At 35.3% G+C, this 23,211-nt stretch overlaps 1 protein-coding gene across 1 annotated transcript in view; it reads right to left on the bottom strand.

Moving 5' to 3' along the window:
- Positions 1–6,871, bottom strand: part of LOC120777664 (prostaglandin E2 receptor EP2 subtype-like) — a 28,010-nt gene extending 21,139 nt beyond the window's left edge. Inside the window, exon 1 of the mRNA XM_040109119.1 lies at positions 6,475–6,871. Coding sequence (XP_039965053.1) covers positions 6,475–6,728 — 254 coding nt within the window. The 5' untranslated portion in view covers positions 6,729–6,871. The remainder of the gene's footprint in view (positions 1–6,474) is intronic.
- Between the last annotated feature and the right edge of the window lie 16,340 nt (positions 6,872–23,211).

Genomic DNA, 23,211 nt, shown 5'->3' on the forward strand with positions numbered 1-23,211 from the left:
TGGGAGGATTTATGAGATCCACTGTGAAAATTAGACGATGGGCGTGGCCCGCTCACTTTTAGGTGAAATCACATAACTCGGGACTCGCCAAACCGATTTAGACTAAATTTAGTCAGTGGCTTTCTGCTCACATTCTTATGTCACAGTCCAAAAATGGGCATCGGACTATAACCCCGCCTACTTCCTATATACTATAACACAATTTTAAATTCAATTTGATTCTTTCACTTTCCAGTATTCGAATTAAGAAGCAATTAATATAACGGGATACAACTTTGCACGAATAATGTCTATAGAATATGCCATCTTATGAACAAAAATTGTTCAGGGCCCTTGGTACCGAATATGTGGACTCAGTTTCTATAGTTGACTTTCTACCGAAAATATCGGTCAATGTGTGTTATATACAATTGAAATGCAGAGAGAATTTTTACAAATTTGAAGTAAATACTTACGAAACAGGTAGCAATTAAATTAAAATAAATCAGAAGTAAGTTGAAAACTGCGCAATAAAGTAAATACTATTTTTTTAACTGCGTAAAAGATGAAAAATGTTTTTATTTGTGTACTATTCTTCTTTTGATTTTTCTTCTGCTTTCACTTGTTTCCCACTGAGCTTTCAATCGAAAGTAAATAGAAAATTTAACTTCTGGCAGCATTTAATACGATTTGTGCTCACTTATAGTACTTACTATGTATATGGTATGTAGGTGCGTATGTACGACTATGTAATATACAGTATTTTGACGGAGGAAAACGTTCATAATGGCAACCCATGGAGGCCTTTTTGAGGAATTACACAACCGTACAATGAATCTGCTGCTGAAATGTTAAAAATTTACTAACAAAACCCTCATCGATACATGACGAGCATTGCAAAGCGAAGATAAACGGCCCATTAAACTCGTAGTTGAATGATGTACATGTAGGCGTTATTGGTTATTTTTAGTTATATCAGCACCTAAAAGAACTTTATTAAAGAGATAAATTATAACTTTAAGTTCACGTTATGCGGGTTTTCCATACAGCAAAATTTCAATATACAATCCACATAAAATTTGGCTGGATCAGTCCATTTACACTGCGTGCCCAAACACATTTTTATAAGCATATTTTTGATATGGATTGGTTCAATTGTAAAGTTTCTTTTGAGTTTTGATCTACATATGTCAAGTAGTTTGATGGCTCTTTGTTTACGACGCAAACGATTTGTCTGGCGATTTTTTCTATGAAAAAAATTGAAAGACGAATTTGCTTGAAATTTTGCTTATTCAACAGTTACGGAGTCTTTAAAACTGAAGTGTTTTTGGGAGTCTACTTTATCACTAACACAAATAAGTATTTAAGCTGCACAAAGCAGTGAAGGCCGTGAAGTCATGAAAACTTGCCCAATGCGAGTCGTCCATGTAGCTATCATAACATGGAAAAAGTGAATGGAAAGAAAGATCGCAGAGGCTTCCAATATATCATATGGATTGACTCAACACAATTTGGTTAATGTTTTTCGCTATATTTTTGTATGTCAGTGATAGACTCGTACCAAAAGACCTGAATAATTCTAAAAACGACGCGAGTAGAGATCGCAAAAGAGATGCTTGACAATGTGGCTGAGGACCCTACATTCATGAAACACAAGATTACAAAATGACGAAAAGTGAATTTGTGAAACTGTCTAACAATCCAGTGAATGGCGATGCAATAATTAATTGAAACCGAAATACACCAAATTATCTGAAGGCGCTGAAGACCAGTAAAGCCCAGCTGAGGTTTATTACAATTCATAAGAAGAGTATGGAAGAATTAAACATTTTCATTTTTTTATCAGCTCAAAAGTAGCTTATTTTGAAGGGAATAATAAGTATTTGTATTAAAATACATGACAATGGACAATGTTGTTTTTTTAGAAGTTAAATGTAATCAGATCACATATGTATTTATGGAAAAAAAATATATGATTCAAGAGCACAGACCATATTTGGAAAGCTCTTTAAAAGTTCTTAAATATTCTGAAAAATTCACAATTGGAAAACTCTTTTAAAATTCTTATAATATTGGTAGTCGAAAAAGACTTTTCGTCAGTGGATGTCGTTGCAGTCGTTTATCTCCACTGCTACCAATCACATTATGTCATCCCATATAGTATTGGAAAGGTGAGATTTTAAGTTTTATTTAAGCAAAACAAATTAATAAATTTGGAAAAGTTGAAAAAAAGTTACAGCTATTCAAAAATTAGTGAATATTTTGAAATTTTTGTATAAAAAAGGGAAGAATGCCACACAAGCCACCAGATACTGTATCAGTTCGTGTAGCACAACAATGGTTCGCTCGCTTCCGTTAGAATTTTAGTACGCAATCTCATGCTCAAGTGCAATCGCATGCAAGTAGTAAACGTTAAAAACGTGACCTTTTTCTGACAAGCTATTAAATTAAATAGAGCGACTAGCAGCTAAGGGCCCATCAGCACACTTTTCAACCGAAATTTTAATTTTATTTGTAAAATTTTTGATTATTTTACAAAATGGAACGAAAATATAAGACATCGAGTAAATATGTACATAAACGTATGGTATAATCTGTCTGGAATATGATAAGACTAATGATAAAAGCGATGAAATGCTTCGCTGAAAAAGCTTAAGATTGCCAAGCCTTTGTAATATGGTACACTTGTTATGCTATACATTCAGTGATTTTTAAATACAGTCCTTTTAAGCAAATATTTTGGACCATACTTAAGGAAAAGGGACTTCTAATAAAACATATATATAGTATTTATAAATACATTTTTCGGAGTTTTACGGAGCTTTACAAACTCTCGCTAAAAATAGAAGTCAGACTGTATACCGTACTAGTAGTTTTAGTTTTACTCCCTCTCAAATCGTTCTCCAATTACAACTTTTCATGCGATTTTCCCATTTTATGGTCTCTCAAATCGTTCTCCACTTACAACTTTTCATGCGATTTTCCCATTTTATGGCCGAAATAATCGTGCACCTCCGCTGACTGTTCGTCGAATTGTTAAAAATTTCCAGCGTACATTTTCTTTACACAATGCTCAAGTGTCAATTAGACAAAGAACCGCTCGAAGTTATGAAAATATTGCTGCCGTTTAGTGTTGCTGAAGACCGCAATTTGTTTATTCCAAGGCGTTCTCAAACTATAACCTGGCGGAATTTTGGCTTGCATCCATATAATATATTTCTCACTCAAGAACTAATGCCAATGGACCCCCGTAAACGTCGTGAATTTGCTGTTTTTTCGTTGGAACAACTTGAAAACGATAAAGAGTTTTTAAGAAAATCATCTTCTGCGATGAGGCTCACTTTCATCTGAATGGTGCGTTAATTACACAAAACTGTCGTTCTTGATGTAAAGAAAATCCACAAACTATTCGTGAGCAACCATTACATTAACCTAAATTCATAGTTTGGTATGGTTTTTGATCTGATGGAAATATCGGTCCGTACATCTTTCAATATGAAGCTGGTGACATCGTTACTGTTAATGGAGAGCGGTATAGATCAATAAAAACCAACTTTTTATAGCCGTAATTGGAAGAAGTTGATCTTGACAAAATCTGGTTCCAACAAGCGGAGCTACTTCCCACACAGCACGTCCAACAATCGAATTATATTGAAAAAAGTTTGGAGATTCGATTACTTCAAGAAATTATGACATTGAATAGCCTCCAAGAAGTTGTGATTTAACACCATTAGACTACTTTGTTGGTATTTACTAATAAGCCTATGAACCTAAGTATATCATGAAATATGCCAAGAAATATTTTTTAAAGCATAAAAAGCGAATATGATAGATTTCAACAGCGTCATTCGTCTCCTACTCAAATTAATGGTCAGAGCATATCTTAAATTTGAAAAACATTCTCGCCTCGTCATTTATATCTAAGAAATAGAAAGTTAGTTTATTTATGATACCCTTATTTACACACACACATTTCTTTTGTTGAATTTAAAAATGTAAAAAATATTGTCTGTGCTTTATTTTCCCGAAGGCTATTAAATTTGAGAAAGGTTTCTTCTCTGAGTGTCGTTCACCGGTAGAATGGTTAACAAATTACTAATATAAAATTCAGAAGGACACAGGTCAAGGGAAGCGAAGTAGACATATTTGTGGAAAGAATGAAGCAATAACCAGCAGTGGACAATGAAAATAAGCTTGTATTATTTACAAGCACTACACATACTTTCGGATTCATTTATGCTGAAAAAGAGCAAAAAAGGCAAACAAAAAGACATACATACATACATATATAGTACATAAGAGGAGAGAACAGTGCAAAGTATGTGCTTCATACGCTGAGCATAATGCTATTTTGCGAGCTGAAGTGCAGGTGAGGTAATATTTTTGTGTAAGGAATTAGCAAAGATAATTAAACTGTCGAAGCAAGTATCGCGCATAAGCCCTCATATAATATGCTTGCAGCATAAATATCACACATACTTAATACTAAAGTAATGTTGATTTTATGATATGGAACATAGATATATTTCTGTTTTTACATGTGGTAGCTTAAGAGGTAAAGAGAAGGGAAAACATATTGATAGTGTAACAGGTGGTATCAATGTGAATTTGATTGGTCGCCCTTTCTCCTCGTATAAGTGTCTATATACTTTCTCTATAAGACATTAAAAAAATCTATATTTTTAAGAAATTAATTGGCATTATCATTTTTCCTTTTCAGCATGAATTTTATGTTCTACATCATGTAAGAAAAACACATTTTGTTTGTGTTTTGATTTAAGATAAAATTTTTTTCTCAAATAATATTACTCATACGACCTGCATCTCGCTGAGTAATGTTTTTTTCTGAGCAAAAAGTGTTAATATTGATAACAAATATTTTTAAAGAAGTATTTCTAAAATTAAATGTACTGACATACATACTTCATTATTCATATTTTAAAAAATCAAGCCGCGAAATCAACGTAAAATTATTACTTTGAAATATTACTCATACGCCGTGTTAGAGGAGCGTATATATTTTTTTGCGGTTTCTGAGCAAATTTATAATAATAATGTTTATATGTTTAATGCCATCAGAAAGAAGAGATTTTAGTAAATTTAAGACCTACTCTAATTTTAAAGAAATCTGAAATTTTGACCAGAGATTTTTTGATTAAAAATTGGATTTTTTTCCGTTGTTAGGTTAATATAAGGAAAAAAAGTAAATTTTTCAAATTAAAAAAATTTAGACAACCATCACTCTTCCACGCCTTTTTTCCCTTTTTCAGATCTCACGTAAATTACTTTTTCTTTAATTTTTGTTTATTAACTTTTTTCTTTTCTTTTTCTATAAGTCTCATTGACTGCCTACATATTGACTATATGGCCCCACTTTTCAACTTTGGAAGAAGGTTTAAAGTAAACAAAAAAAAATGGCTGGCGTAAAGGTATGTTAGCTACGCGTAACACTATAAACATCTATACTGATGACTCTGAAATAGATGATGGAGTTGGTGCGGGAATATACAGTCCAGAGTTAGGCATAAGGCACAGTTTTAAGTTGCTGGACTACTGCAGTATATATCAAGCTGAAGTCTTTGCTATTGCGAAAGCAGCGCAGCTGGCCTGCAGGCAATTCCGTAGCAGTTGACAGCCAAGCAGCAATAAAGGCAGTAACCTCGTACCGCAAATCGGCCAGAAGTGTCTTGGGTCCCGCAGAATGGGGCTGACAGATCGAGAAGACTGCAGAAAATGTATAGAGCAGGGCATCAGGGAAACAATGGAGAATGTCTTATGCACTGTCCTGCATTGGCAAGACATTGGAGGAGGTTTAAGGCTGCTTTCTCAATGTCTGGTTACCAACCTTTCTGTGCAGTTAATAGAGTTGTCCGCTTAATAGATTGTACTTAATAAACATCAACAATGTCCATTGTTAATGGAGATGCCCGCTTAATAGGGCATCCAATTAAGAGAGTTTTCACTGTAATCTTTATTTATCAATTATTTTAAATATCGTATCTTCTAAGTTGGTTTGAACTGAACACAGTATGCTAAATTTTACTAAAATCGGTTCAGTAGTTTAGGAGTCCATCGCGGACAAACAACGGGACACGTACTTTTTATATGTAAAGATAGCGAAATCAACTGGTATCCAACTAAAACGAATTAAGCAACTGTCTCCCTGCCGTACCAAGTGAAATCTTTTGTGCGTATTTATCCTAAGAAATATCAATTGTCAGGTTTTGGGTAAAAATGTACTAGGCTTATACCAGTTAAAAACTGATACAAAGCTGCCTAGTGCACGATACATTGTCAGTAACAATGTGATTTACATTTTTATGGAAAAAATGCTGATTCAGAGGTATAGCTATGCTGTATTCTAGAACTAAATTTCAAAAAAATTGCAATAAATTGCAATAAGTGTGATGAAGTGTGAATAAGTGTGATAATATATTTAAGAGTAACTATTTCCAACGATTCTTCACTTTCATTTCCTTAATCCTTGAAACTTACCGCAACAACAAGGTATATTTGCTGTTCTTCGTCGCCTTTTTACGCGCCAAAATCGCCAGCGCCAAGGAGTTGCCAATAACGCCGAGCAGCAGCACAATGCCGCTGAATAAGAAGCGCCGCCGATTATGATACAACGCCAAGGACTGCTCGATGATGCTTGGTGCTGTGGTTGAGCTGAGATTCGCAATGAAATCACTTGTTGTGGTTTCCGCCGAATCGAAGGAGATCAAAGTTGAAACGCTGATATTTGCCATGATTATATATTAAATTTATTTATGCTTATAAATCGCTGAACTTTTCAGCGGAAGTAGCGAGAATTCGCAGCCTTAACACAAAGGCAAAACAATTTGATTTTACTGTTATTTTTGGTAGCGTTTTTCACATTTCTTTTTTGCAGGAATTTCACACAAATTTTTGTTGTTGTTTAGAAAAAATGTTTTCTAAATTTATTCCATTTAAAAATATACCGTTACTGCATTTGTGCAGCATCATTGAACAAACTTGAGGAAACAAGTTTCAAATTACGCTTTACCGGCTGATTTTTCAAACGGAAATTCTGTAGACACACACTGCATATGTATATGTATTTATGTACATATGTGTATAGTCCATATAGTTCGTCAATGCAACTTTCCAGCTTTCCAATTAAATTTCAGTTGAAAACTTAAAGTTTGCACAAACACATTCAAAACACAAACGCCGTTCGCTCGCTGGCCGTGCTCTGCTATGCCGTACTGTGCGGTGTTATGCGCACTTGAAACTGTTTACAACCAATCGTTTACGCGGCTCGTGGCGTACTATCGCAGCGTGTGCCACTGGAATATTTCAATTTGCCGGTGGCAGCGCCGGTGCTGCTGGCGCTAAAGTCAGCGTTAACCGCAAGGCTGCGGCAGCGACGCCAACAGCAATGGCATCTACAGAGCCACTTGATGCCGCGGCGATGTTTATAAATGCTGATAATATAAGCAGAAGAGCAACAACGTTGCGCGGCAGCTTTGTAAGAAATGAAGTAACTGCGGAAGCTTGCCTTGCGTCACGGTGTCATTTGCACTCCTGAAGTGTGTGTGTGTATTGATTTGATTCATTACCTTTGTCTCTGCTTTTGACGGTAGCGTTGTGAGGTATTCCCTGAACTTGTGTCTTGTGTGATGTTGAATTGTTTGTCTAATGCAGAATGGTTTGTAAGCGGAGAGGCGAATGCTTTCTGGACTTATTTACATTTTTATGTTTTTATACCCTGAACAAGGTATATTACGCAAAAGGAAATATCAGAGACCCTATAAAATTTATATCTAAATGATTAGCGTGCCAAGCTGAGTCGTTTTAGCTACATATGTATGTCCGACTAACTGTCTGTCTGTATATAACCAAACTAGTCCTTCAGTTTTTGAGATATTGCTCTGAAATTTTGTATACGTTGTTTTTTCTCCAAAAAGTTGCTCATTTGTCGGAATCGCCGTTATCGGGTCACTATAGCACATAGCTGCCATACAAACTGAACGATCAGAATCAAGTGCTTGTATGAACAGCTTTTTTATTTGACGCGATATCTTCATGAAATTTAGCAAGGGTTATTCTCTAAGGCAATAATACAATCTCTGAAGAAATTATTCAAATCGGGCAACTATAGCACATAGCTGCCATACATGGAAAATAATCGGAATCAAGTTCTCGTAAGAATTTTTTGTATTTGTGAAGGGTATTATAGCTTCGGTGCAACCAAAACTACAAATTTTTCTTATTTTTGTTCAAAACATACTTCAAAAAAGTTTTTCTTCTTTAATTTGTCAAGTTAAAACTCAAAGTCTACTTATTATTAACTTTCTCATTACCTGCCATAATTCCGTAGAAAAGAACAACAAAGGAATACATAAACATACATATCTACATACGAGTATATACTTATATAATTTGGTATTTGCGCAGGACAAATTTTTCTACAATCTTTGGGGGGCGACATTTTGAAAGCTTTTCGATTAGTCAACAAGAATGCTTCAGTTGATATTGCCGATTCAAGACAATACGAAAAATCAAGTGCTGAACCATTCCCACGACAGTTGGGTCTACGTAACCGGAACGGACCCGGATTTTTTATCCAGCCAAGGACTGTCAACTCGGCAGAACTTTGCCGCTACAACAACAGCAACATAAAGTGCTGAACAAGCCTTTCTTCATTTAATATTTGTAGCGCAGAAGACAACTTGCTTTGTTCTTCGCCACAAGCAGCTGATATTGCTTCGAATACTTGCCGAACATTTTAAGAGTTCTTTATTTGAAGAACTCGTTCAGCTAGTATATAAAGTACCTGTTTAATATAGATGTAACCATTGTTTCCTTAGGGAACTATAAAAACTGTCTACATAAAATATGTAGTTGTTTGCCTGAGCTGGTTCGCGAAAAATCCAACTCGCTATGAGTTCTGTCCTTTTGTCAAAAAGTTATCGATCAACACAAGAAAATATGTGACTAACACAGTCAAGTGATATAGTCGCTTCTTACTCTAATCTAATTTGATTATACCAGTCTGTTGTATTTATACCAGTTGTCTGTTCGATTCGCAACTCTTCAAACTCTGCTGCTTTGAAGAAAGTTGTGTTTCCATAATCTCTATGAAGAGCTAGCGAGTTCATTTAGGGCTTAAACGTAGTTAAAATGCAAGTGATCGTTTCTACTGGGAATTTCAACAGTCTATATAAACATATGTATGTATGTTTGATTATGAGTTTTTATGTGTAAGATATCGAAGGCGATTGTATCTCAAGCCTTTAACGAAAGAGGAAACTTTAAAACTTCTAAAAAACGGGAGAACAATTGTTTTTGAGAATTTTAAAAAATTATCTTAAATTACTTGAAAGCAAAGTTAACCGACAACGCCGGCATGGGGAAGTAAAATAAGAGTTCAGCTAAAGCGATATTTTCACTATTATGGCAACGGCATAAGAAACGGTAAGTTCTGCTTTGGTAACTAAATTGGAAACCTTAGTTATACAAATCGGGTCTTTTATTCATAGTTGATAGAATAGCTTTATCAAATAATTGTTCTTTCGATGACCATTTCTGCACCGATTTTATATTGGACTTAAATCTCGATTGCTAAATTTTAAAGACTGGCTTTATTCTTTGTCACTTTTAGATGAGTGCCTTGGCTATTATATACGCTATTTGTGTTGCTTACAGTAATTTCAAATATTCATCTCGCCCAAAAAATGGAATTAAAACGCCAACAGTTTCGCGCGATTATTTTTACAACTTTCGACGTGGATTAACTCAGCAACAGTGCATCCACGAACTTAATTAAATTTTTGTCGATGAAACTCCATCAAGGACCAGTGTTTATCGATGATATGATAAACTCAATCGAGGTCGTAGATCACTCCTAGACAAATTTCGTGAACTTCGTCCAAAATCAGTTGTTGTTCCGGAAACTATTGGTACTGTTGGCAAACTGATATTTCCAAGATCGTCATGTGAGCTATCATGCAATCGAGACAATTGTTTTGGGCATTAGTGGAACTAGCATACATTAAATTTTTCATGAACATTTGACTGCAAAAAATATTTGTTCACATTGGATCCCACACAATTTGTAAATCGCTCAAAAAAAGGCTCGTATCGATTGGTCGAGAGTAAGGGTAACAAAATACGATAGGCGTTCTTCGAAACGCGTCTATGACATCGTGATAGGTGAGGAATAGTGGATTTACGCGTATGTGGCCGAAAGTAAACAGCAGTCAACTGTATGAGTGTTTCAAGATGAGCCGATTCCAACAAAAGTTGTTCGCGCACGAAGCACTGCCAAACAAATGGTTGCCTGGTTTTTGGAGAAACTAGATATGTCACAGCCACACCACTAGAACAATGGAGAACAGTAAATTATGAGTGCTACAGTGCAGTTGTCTTTCAAGATCGCCGAAAACGGATCACTTTTCACCACTACAATGAAAACTCTTACACATCGACTTACTCCAAAGCCTTTTGAGTACTCAAAACATCCATTTGATGAATCATCCTTTTTATAGTCCTGCCATGGCACCGAACCACTTCTTTTCATTCCTATACGGAAAAAATAAACTATGAGGTCAAGGCACCTGAAGGCTGTTGTTACGGTCAGAACGCATGTTTTGGATTAACCTCAAACAGAGTGGCAAAAGTGCTTGGACAAACGGTTCAAACTCATGCATAATTGTATGGGTCTTAATGGAGAATATTTTGAAAAACAATAAAGCGATTTTCGATGATTATAATTTGTTTTTGTTCTGGAATTCCGAAATATAAAGGGCTAACTACGTATATGGTATACCGACTAAATTTTCTGAGATGAAAAATTGGTTGTGACTTTTCTTTGACTCTAATAGCTCTAGTTAAACACTTATGCACTTTTGGCAGCTGTTAAGGTCGATTTCAGGGCAATTTCAAAATCATTTAACAAGTTGATAACTTCTTTTAGGCAAAAAAGCAGATTCTTGATCCACCAGGATCAGGAATAACATAGCCATACAAAAGAGCATTAGTAGTTTTAAAAAACTTTTGACTTAAAATATAAATTCTTGAATTTTAGAAACTAATTTCATCAACTAATTTTTTTCACACGCGGTCTGCATGCACAAAAATGTTTATGTCAATGCAAATAAATCTCCAGTTCTGATTGCTTCGTGCATGACTTCTGACAGCTTTCAGCATTTTACGAGTGTCCAATTTGTCGCTTTTGGCATAAAAATACAACGACCGGACAGTTTTACAATAAAAGAGGCAACCAAAATTGAAATGACAGAATAAAGTGAAACCGTTAACAAGGATAGACCGGCCGGCAAATGTCTGCGTTTACATTAATAGGCAAACAAATTTGGTAAAGTAAAAGCGCATGCGGATGGGCAAACGCGTCTGTCGATGAATATAGATGCACAGCTGTTCGAAAGTAAACGAGTGAGTCCAAAATAAATATTCGAAATTGTTTATTTGTGTTAAAGAGCAGCCGAACACAAACATACATATATGGTGTTATAAACTAGGATATACATACATACGTGTTAGTATACAAAACAGCAAGTGGAAATTTGAGTATTTGCATGTCCCAGCAAATTTTATTTGTATTCAATAAATATGTAACTGTATATGTGACATTGGTCGTTATATGTATAGGCAATTTGACGGGTTTGGCAAAATACATACATACATATATCAAGCAAGCTATTCGGTGGCTTGTGGTTTAGGTACTCCACTCTACTTCAGTTCACTTCATTTCACTTCCTTTTCATGTTTTCGCTGTTCCTTTTATGTTGTTGCGACATTTGAGTGTTTGCGTATTTATTTAAACTAATTAATTGAAATTGTTGACGAAGCGCAAATAAAAATTTCAAATATACATAAACATATTAAACGTAAAGGTCATAATTGTCCCAAGGATGAGTTTAAATTTCTATGAAGTGAAGAAAGGAGATTTAAGATTAATTGTTTAATTCTTAAACTTTTATCTCTTGGTCAAAAAGTTTACAGACAATTGATTTCCACGGCTTTCCTAAGAAGCTCAAAAATTTCTTGGAAATATTTCCTTTGTTGAGTAACCAAAAGCAGTTGAAAAGAGAGACATTTTTTGAATTTTATGCGGGTTGTTGAGAATGAGCATTAGTATTCATGGTTACTGCCATTATATTGCTCAAAGCGAGCATTTAGGATTATAATAAATGTAAGGTTAAGTTGAATGTCGACTTATTATTAAATATACAGAGTTTTTACTAGAATGAATTTAAATTTAACAGTACTAGTATTTCAAAAGATCATATATTTCATCTATTTGAAGAATGTGTAGCTCTAAATTCAATAACTGAATCAATTATAATGGCAATATAAGCCCTAATTTTATATGATTTCTCTACACAAGCAAGTTGAGCAGGTGTCTTAACAGCATACTGACACACTCGAGTGGACCAAGAAGCTGCTGAATGAATGCGAAATTGACCGGGCGAGACTAGACGCGAGTGTATAAGAAACTCTTATTTTTGAATGCACTAAAAGCGCTGAGGTAGGTATATAGGAATACTGCCTCTCTGTGCTCAATTAGTGCTGAATGCGCTACTTTCATGTAGGACTTTTATAAATTTGCTGTCTCACTCTTAGCGCTCAAACCATTTCGTGCTCTTAATGAAACTACTTATATCCGTTATGCTTTTTGTAGACAGTCATTCAACGTTTGGTACCTGATCGAAAGGTTTCAAGAATTCAGTGTCTGGTTTATGTTAGATCTGAGCATTCACTGAGAAAATATAAAAAGGTTTCCTTATTCCCTACTAGCTTGCAGCTGCAGCAATTTTGTTATAGGGCAGATAGCATAAGGGGGAAGCCTGCCTTGGTAAAAGACCGTGAACGGCTGCGCAAACTTTCAGCGAAATCGCTAAAGTCACTGAAGTCAATAGAACATGACGAGCTCGACCGCTGCAGAGTGGATCGTGCCATCTCCCAAAAAGAATGTAAGATCATCTTCGCTGTCTTTGCGCAGGTAGTCGGTGGGAGTCCCAGTCCTCTTCCAAAATGTAAGAGTGTCGGATGGCACCATGGTTTTCCCAAGCTAATCAGATATGCCGATGAACGTCTTGGACGGCTGTGCGTGGTGGAACGGGTCGAACATGAGGCGGGCTCTGAACTAGCGTTTTTGATGGAGAGTCTGAATGATGAGATTCCATGAAGACGGAGCCGATGAAGACCTCTCCCGTGAACCGTCGTAACGATATCTATGAATTGGGGACGAGGAGTCATAAGCTGTTGGCGATCATAGAGAACGAGAATCTGTTTGTTGGCCCTAAATGAATGAATAAATGAATATTGTCTAGCATCTTTTTTGAGACCGTGTAGCATTGTAACGCTTCATACCCAAAGCATTAACAAAAATGTCGTCATTTGATCCATAAGAGATGTTGAGATCCTCTCATATATCACTGATGTCAACTCGACGATTTTCAAGCACTGTTTCATTAACTTTTTCGATAGCATGAAGCAAGTTTTCAATGACTTCACGACCTTCCCAGACTACTCAAAACACTTCTGCCACATTTTCAACGATTTCATAGCCAGTGACTCCATTGGAAATACAAAATTGCAAGCAAACACCTTTATTCCATTTTTTCATCACCAGACAAACTGGAATCTCTGAAGAAATGGTTCAGATGGAATCACTAATATACCATAGCTGCCATGAAAAACTTTGAACCACTTTTTAAAAAAAAAAAAAAGTTATGTTGCCTGTTCGATGGGATTTCAAAGGAACCGTTTATTTTGAGCTTTTGTCCGACCATAATACTATTAATTATGAAGTAAATTGTGATCAGCTGGACAAATTGAGTGATGCACTCAAACAGAAGTGACCAGAATTGATGAATAGAAAAGGTGTAGTATTCCTCCAGGATAACCCGAAATCTCATACAAGTTTGGTGACTTGCCAAAAGCTTTTACTTCGTGAATGGAATGTTCTACCACACCCATCATATTGTTTAGACTTGGCACCTTCGGATTATTACCTGTTCTGGTATCTGCAAAATTTTTGGATGGAAGAACTTTAACCTCAAATCGAAACTTCAAGAACCACTTGGACTAGTTTTTGTCCTAATTGGATCGACAATTTTATGAGAGTGGATTCTTTCTCTTGCTCGAAAAATGGCAAAAGGTATTGAACCAAAATGGAGAATATATAAAATGTTTTTAACAATAAAAAATCGTGTTTAAGTTACAATAACTACGATATCACTTGAACGAACCAATAGGTGGCATACAAACTGGAATCAGAATCAAGTGTTTATATATAGAAAAGTTTCTTATTTGACGAGATGTCTTATTTAAATTTTACAAATTAATACAAAATTGACCGATCAAAATTCTTCTAAGGAATATTTTGTATTTGGTGCAATCGCAGTTTACGTTTTTTCTTGTTTCCCATCATATGCCTTTTCCAAAACTAAAATGCACAAATATTAAAAACTATTTTTTAATCGATTTTGAATCACTTATTACCTCACTAGACGAATTTTCTACATTTAATGTTCATTTCTTTTATATTTGTTGCATTGTTTGCGATTTATAGAGTCCAAATTCCATTTGCATCTGCTTGTAACGAAACATACTTATCCAATTTTCGAAGATTTTAATATTCTTTTCTTTTGCGAGTATGCGCTGCCGTCCGCATGCAAATGCCCGATATGCATTGCTTCATGCGAAGCATTATGTAAATGGGAATATTCAGCAGCATGCGTTTGCTTGAACCGCCCAAGAATAGCCGCGAAACGCGTGAGCATACGCAAACAATAATATTTATTGTGCAATCAATGCATTGGAATTCTGCAGTGAATAATAATTTTTAAAGTAATTTCGCTTTCTTTTATTGCAAGTAATTCATTTAAGGAATGCGAAATGCAATTATTGGCCATTTTAGACACAAACCGACGAAGTGAAGGCTGAAGGCGGTGGAAAAGTATTTATTATGAATTTAAAAAATGCAGGCATCTTTTTGAGCGGCGGCAGAATGGAACCGCTGAATTTGTAAAGAATAACTTTGAGTAGGCGTTGAGCGCTTGCGCGTACTTCATGCACTCGCTTCAAGCAATTATCAGTAGGCATGCAATTTCAGCTTCCGCAATCACACGACGGCCGGTAGGTAGCAGGCAATGCATCATTTACTAATTTGTATGCATGCAGTGTAAATACAAAGTGACGAAAAAAGACAGTCGTTTATTTACTTCTCCACTTTTTTTGGAAAATACCTTGATATTATCTCAAACTTTGATGATCCCAAAAGTGCTGAGATTCAGTCGAATACCAGGTGGGCTTTTAGTTTGAGATTTTTCACGTGATTGCTCACCGCGGCTGAAGCGTGTGGCAATCAATCAATGGATCAAGTGTTTAAGTACCATCAAATATTTTAGAGCAAAAGAGTTTAATTCATCTTTTTCCGTTCCCATTTTGAACCAAAAATTACATGATTATTGATGAATTTAATTAAATAAAATTTTTCGAAAATATACTTTATTTCATTCCAGCATTGTAATACACTACTATGAGCAAAAATAGTAAGACTTTTTAATTTAAATTAATTTTTTTCTATTTATGAATTGTTGTGACTTTTAAAATAGAACGATAGAAAGTAGCCTATGGCCGCCCCGAGGTTCCAAGCTACTTCATCGCCAATTTTCAGCTAAATTGGTTTATCCGTTCTTGAGTTATAAATATAGACATAAATTGCGAAATCGAGCGTGATTTTGCCGCCGTTAGGATCTTCTGCAGGACTAAAGGAATACATGTGCAAATTTTCACTTCTTTCCGTGCAGTGGTTCGGGCGTTATCCGCGGACATACAAAAAGGCGTTTAATTTTTATACATAAAATTGACCATTTTATTAAATTGAATTTCTTATCAAGTTTTGTAGTGTAAGTTTTGAAGTAGGTAAAAGCCCTCTTCAAAAACATCTTTTTTCAACATTTTTTTCTCATATAAAACATGAAATATTTTATTACAATTTTTTATTGTTACAAACATATACTATTAACCAAGAATTTATGAAATTAAAAAAAATATATTTTAAACTCGGCCATTGGAACGCCATTTCCGGTGAGCCCTCGGAAAATACACTCGCGTTGGCAGGATAACTCCTTGCCGGATCATTAAAAGTGAAAAAAATACGTGTTTTAGTTAAAATCTTAACTTGGAAGAAGGCAAAAAATGAAATATGGATTTTTGGCAGACATTTTTACAAAAAAAATAAAATTCCGAAACATTTTTTTCAAGTAGTTGTAACCTAAAAAAAATTCTTTGTCCACGTCTTTAAGAATTGTATCTCAAAGACCTGCGTAAGATGATGATCATGAAGATCGGTTGATTAGTTCTCGAGAAACACAGTTTCCAGAAAAACGCGTTAAAAAACGGCGCCCTTAGCGCCAGCTAGCCTCGAGCGCACAAGTTCTCAAGGCTGTATCTCCGAAACTCTTCTACTCGGATCAACTAGAAATTTAGGACCATATTCTAGAAATGTTGTCGAATTTAATAAGACAATAAAAAATTTTATATTTTTAAGCCATAAACCCATGTAACACCTTAAAACGCTTAAATTTGACGTAAAATCTTATTATTCCAAAAAATGTCTAATAGGTGGCAGATCTGCTTAGAAAACATTTTTGTTTGGAATCGTTATATTTATCTTACATATAATTTTCTTTGTCCAAAAGTTGACAAAAAAGTTAGCAACCCTCTTTCGAAAACTATTTTAGCAATAAAATTTCTTAAATCTCTTTAGTTTGGCACCCATATTATAGTGTTACTATAACCTTTCTCTGAGAATTTTTATAATAATAATATGGGGTTACTTTATTTTTAAACTTTATTTAACTAAATTTGGTGGCAGAAAATTTGTTTCGGAAATAACTATTAATCTTCTTTGTTCTTCCACCCATATAGTAGTATTACATTATTTTATAATTTTGTTTATCTAAAACTTGCAAACAAGTGGCAACCCTATTAGAAACTTTTTTTAACTGCCAGCTTTCAGCTGTTAAGTTTGATACTTATATTTTAGTACAAATTTATCCTAACATATTTCTTGTTTACAAATTTTCAAGCGGGTGGCAACGTCTCAGATAATGTTTGCAGTGATAAGCAACCTCTAGGTATCTTACATCGAAATTCTTCACTAAACTTGTAACTGTAAAGAGTTGATTTTCTGGAATGAACAGTACACATACTTATTGTACTTATTATTTAAAAACATTGAAATGGGTGCGTCAGTTTCGCAGGCGCAGTGAGTCGGCGCTATTCGTATGCAAATAAGTATGCGTGTAATGGTTTTCCGGAAGCACATCAAAATCAATCTGAATTTTTTTATGCAGCCAAAATCGCATTTTTCATTCACATACTCGTATCTGCACGAAACATTTTGGGTCCCATGGCGTATGCGTAATTTCAAATTCCGCACATCAAGCATAATGTTACTCATACGCACAGGTTTCATTATATGTTAATGCATATATGCATATGAATAAAGGTGTATGTGTGTGTATATACAATTACTGGAGGTAATTTGTTTTTTTAAAGACTCAAAAGAGCACTTTTAGAATTATTTTTGTATAAATTTTGCTCAATTTACCATAAATTTAGGCTTCGGTCACATATAAAATACGCTTAATCTGTAATATACAAATTAACAACGTTTTTTCTTGGCATAAATAGTTCTTCTTTGTTAACAATGTAATCAAAAATTAATCTTTGTATGTTTTAAAGCTGGTTGTGCTAACCAGAGGAATTAGTTGCTAAGCCTGTATGAAATATTTGAGCCAAGGCAGTGCTTGCGGTCAGTATAGTATAATGATCCTTCGTATTATTTATATCGTAAAAATTCTATCTAAAGGCTTCTGAGTGTCTGTATATTGCATTTTTATGGTGACACATATTTTTTTCGCAAATAAAAACGCAATGAAAGTAAATTGCTGTCTAGACGATAGTAGATTGGCGTCTTATGACCTTCATTGCCTAAAATTTTCACACTTTTCGGCACGAACTAACCGTTTTAATTGTTTGTTTGAGTTTTTGCAAATAGGCCAAGTCTATTATTTATGTTTAGTAAATGAGGACACGGTAATTGTTAACGTCAATTGATAAATATGAAGTGAGATATGTATATACATACATACATACATATATATATGCTTAATTTCAATATATCGCTAAATGGCCAACTTAATTAAATTGAAAAAGTACCTTAAAGAAGTAAAGAGTCACGGCGGCTCTTTTTCGTGCTGTCAAAAGCAGCTTTGAAATCGACGAAGGCGTGGTATGTGTCGATCACCTTTTTACGGGTCATTTCCAAGTTTTGGCGCATGATGATTATCTGATGAGGTCCTATCAGTTTGTTGGCAGTGGGATTTAATTTTTCACACAGTACGCTCGATAGAACCTTATGTGTGGTGTTGAGTAGGCTTATGCCACGGTAGTTGGCGCAGATTGTGGGGTCTCCCGTATTGTGGATTTGGCAGAACACCCTTAAATTTCAATCGTCGGGCATGCTTTCGGCCGATCATATTCTACAAAGAAACTAATGCATGCTCTTCTCTTGTCTTTAAATAGCTCTGCCGGAAATCCAGTTTTTTTTTTTGACATTTTTGAAACGGTGCGTTATGTTGATGAAACAGCTCTTTTTTCTTCTTCAAAAGAATCCGTTTTTCGGCGATTTCGTCCTTCCAATAACGAATTGTAATAGTCGCTGTTAATGGTCTTTCCCTTTAATGACCGCCGATGTATATTTTACTATGAGCATACCCAAATACTGATGCCATAATTTTGTCAGCCGACTTTTGTGCTTTTCCACGCTTTGCGGACGGTTCATCACGTGCAGTCCGCTCGGCTGACTGTTAATTGAACTTCGGTGTGAAATTATGCAGTCAAGTTTCATATAATGTCACATATCGACGCAAAAATTCGGTCTCATTACAATGGAACAGCTTCTAATACTCCTCGGAATTATCAATTCGATCTGATCGATTTTTGAAGGATTGTGTGATCGGCACCCACTTTGCAAATAGCTTTCCCACAGCTAAATATTTATTCACAACACATCAAATAGATTCCTTTGGTATCCCTTTGATATCTTCAAAGTATTTATTTTGTGGACTTGTTTGATGTTTTCGTTGATAACAACTTTTTTAAGGCGTCCGGTGCCTTCATCGTCCTCGGAGCACATTTTGATTTGTTCAAACTTAGCAAACTACTTTTCAACGGTTGGTTTCGCTGGTGCAGAGCCTAAATAATAATAGTAATAATAATACCAACTTTCATTAAGATAACTCAATTTTTTCTTTAAGTTATCGCTTGCACAAATGAACGGAGGGACAGGAAAACACAGAAACTTAAAATTTAATGAGGAATGCTTATTACCATTCGAAAGAACATTCTTTGGCATTTATTTTTTGAAGATTACATATCTCTTTGTCGGCCACGGATGTGTCTCAGATGGTCCATCCGTTGAGTCCAATTTTCGTGACTCGTTCTAGCATTTCTACTGATAACTGGCGAATGAGACGTGTGATGCTTTGCTCTAAAGCTTCAATCGAAGCGGGATTGTCCGGAGAGACTTTAGACTTTTTATATCCCCACATAAATCCATTGATTTGATGCGATGTGTCGGAAGTAGTACCGTTTGGATTTTGCTTGTTTACATACCCATTGAGTCATCGCTCAACAAAATTGGACTCGAAAACGTCGGATCTTCTTAGAACTTATTAAGAGCCCATAGAGCGAGTGATGTCGCTTGGGGAGGTCGATCGACTTCAGTTCTTGCACAAGCTGTATTTTGTACGCTTTCAATTTAAGAACTCGACATAAAATGTGCCAAGTCGTTCCATCCTCAGTCCGAGTTGCTGGGAACGGCGCCGAATCGACTCCCCATGGCCTTCGTGTATACTCTTAGCCATGGCTGCTATGTTTTCTTCACTGTTCGGTTGAATATTATCCTACAATGAATGCTGGGACTCAAGATGGGTGATGGTGTTGCGAATAGTACGCTCTGTAGGCCGATTATGTTGACCATAATTTTCGTAATAAACTTTTTAGTGAGAAAAATGTATGTAAATTGCAACTCGATACCCCAAAACTGTGTTTCATAATTTACAGAATAGTCACGCTCCTGTTAAATATATAGTACAATATTAAAATACATATAGTACACTGCCATTAAAACTTCATATTAAATAGTAAACTTAAGTTGTGAGCATAAATTCGTCAAAGCATATAATTGCTTTCATTATGCGACGAGTATTTATTTAATTAGAATGGAAGTAAACACCATCTAAATTTCAACTTCAGCCCAATTTTGCGACAAATTTATCTCCCCAATGACTTACATAACACAAATCCAGACTAATGGGTAAGACTGCAACCTATTTATATTTAGCTACATTCTATGCTCATGCCCATATAAGTACATGATTCATTAGGATATTTTTACTTGACCTTCAAACGTAATAAGGGGGCCAATGCCAGCGGTCATTTCCCATTGTACGATTGCGGTAAAGAACAGTTAACTGTCATGCTTATTTACTTTTGCTGTCATTTTATTTGAACCCAAACTTTTCATGGAACTACTTCAATTTGCCATTATTCAACGCATGTTTCTGGATTTTTTTACTCTGACTTCGACTTTGGTACATCATTCCTTCTCGAATTTCCCTTTACATGCCAAAAATAAATTGCTAGCTTTCGTTTATTTATTTGCAAGCATTTCACAGAGACACCTTTTCCGCTATAATATGATTTCCTTGAAGTACATACATAAGTATATATATAGATTTGTATAAGAGGAAATAACTATTTAACAAACTATGCTTTGCGCAGCTGTCGAGTTTATTAACCTATTTGGGTTGGTTATTAGGGTTGCGCTCTTATTACCCAAGTGAGAAACGATTAGAAAGGTGATTGAGGTTATAATTCGAAAATCTCATTAAGGCTGCATGGAAGATGAATCTTTTATTGGAAAAACTTTTGATGTGTGTTATTAAAATTGGAAAATTATTTTATTCTACGGCAAGCTGTTGCATCAGAATATTATTTTTTAGGACACTTAAGGGTTTCGTATAGCTCGAAGGAAGTGAATTTATAATAACAAATACCTTGGTTTTTGTCTACTTGAATTTGTGTAAATATAACTAGCAGCTATGTACTCGTATGTGGTTATGTATTGTATAAAAGTACATACAGATATAAATGAGTATAAACCAATCTATTTATTTGCCTACGTTATTACTAATGTCAAACTGCCTTCGTGCCCTATATTGTGCAATTTAATAAAAGGGTAATTAATTTCGCTATACTAAATAGGGAATGAAAGAAGAAAAGTTCGTGTAAGCATAAGCGGCTTTGATCTGTTGAAATTGCATTGCGAGAATATCAAATTAATTTTGCTTGCCTTTTAGCGGCAAACTTAATTTTTAATTGAAGGGATTTTGTTGTGCTTACATTCACATAAGCGAGTTAATTACTTGCAAAAGTTCAAAAAAGAAAAAAAATTATTTCAAGTTACACATATGAAGAAAAAAATTGTAGTAAAATTAGAGAAATATACATATGTTATTATTAAGATTATATTAAAATTATGGAACTATGACAAAGAAAACAAAGAAACTAGTTTGTAAAACTAAAAAATGTAAAATTAATCTATGAATAAACCTTGTAGGAAAATTTAAGCTAAACGATGACATAAATATATATTGCTGTAGGGTACTTAAGGGGTTATGTCAGTCTTATATCTAAAAAAAAAACTTTTTGCCTTAAGGTACACTCTTTTTTCTTTTTCTTGATTGGCGTAAACAAATCATCATTGGCGCCAATTGGAGATTCCAAGCGAAACCTGGTCCTTCTCCAAATTTCCAATGGAGTAGAGGTCTTACTCTGCTTCCCAAGGCGAGAATAGGCGAGGCTGACATTGTTTCTGGTTCCAAGATACGCGCAGCTGTACACTCTTATAGAAGATGGTACTTTCCTTTTTAGTTCTGCAATTCGAATTATTTTCTCCAAGAGCAGTTTGAAGAAGTCGCATGATAGGTAGTCGCCTTGTCTGAAACCTCGTTTGGTATGGAACGGCTCGGAGAGGTCTTTCCCGATCTTGACGGAGCTTTTCGTGTTGCTCAACGTCAGTTTACACAGCCGTATTAGTTTTGCGGGGATATCAAATTCAGGCATCGCGGAATAAACGCAGCTCCTTTTCGTGCTGTCAAAAACAGCTTTGAAATTTACGAAGAGGTGGTGCGTGTCGATTCTCTTTTAACGGGTCTTTTCCAAGATTCGTTATATGCGCTGTTATGGAGGCTTATCCCACGGTAGTTGGAGCAGATTGTAGGGTCTCCCTTTTTATGAATTGGGCAGAGCACACTTAAATTCCAATCATTGGGCATGCTTTGTCCAACCATATTCTACAAATAAGCTGACGCATGCTTCTTACCAGTTCTTAGCCACCGCGTTTGAATAGCTGGCCGGCAATCCATCGGATATATCAAAATCGATCACCGCTAACTACTGGAGCCATCTATTTACAAACAGCTTAATCTTAGTTGCGCACCTAATATTTAATTAAACCTGAAAGAAAAAAATGTAATGCCTTCCACCCTGAACAAATGGTCAAAGTTAGGCCTTTTCATTGAGCTCTAGACCGGCCTAACCCTTAATTGAACCTCTTACGTCACACTCGTCATCCTGACACGTTTTTTGATTTACATATTATAATATTTCATGTCAATACAAGCCCTTACCCTAACAGCTTTCTAATTAAATGGATTTTTTCTATTTGCTATCGAGTAAGAGTATTTTGCGGTTTCGTTTGTTGTTGTGCTTACGTAAAATGTTAATAGCAGCTGTCAGAAATGTGTTGACATTTAATTGTTCAACGAGATTTCTCCACATGCAATTTTAAATCAATCGTCGAAGTGCCGGTAGTTGTGCTGAATTCGAAATTAATTTGCTGTGAGCTCACTGTGTGAAAACATTTACAGATAAACTGTAAGCTGAGCAAATAACTCAGATATTTATGTACATGTGTATGCCGGTATGTTACATGTAACAGTAAACAAAAGTGGAGTAAGAATTTATATGCAGAGACTACGCATATGCGTCGTGTAAAGCACACGTGATCGAGACAACTATTGATTGAGATATGTGTAGGGTACTTTTTTAGAGCTATCGAACTTAATAGAAGTAAAGCTATCAAAGTAGTTGTCAAAATTA

This window comes from Bactrocera tryoni, chromosome 5 (assembly GCF_016617805.1).
Source record: "Bactrocera tryoni isolate S06 chromosome 5, CSIRO_BtryS06_freeze2, whole genome shotgun sequence".
In the NCBI taxonomy this organism is placed as follows: domain Eukaryota; kingdom Metazoa; phylum Arthropoda; class Insecta; order Diptera; family Tephritidae; genus Bactrocera; species Bactrocera tryoni.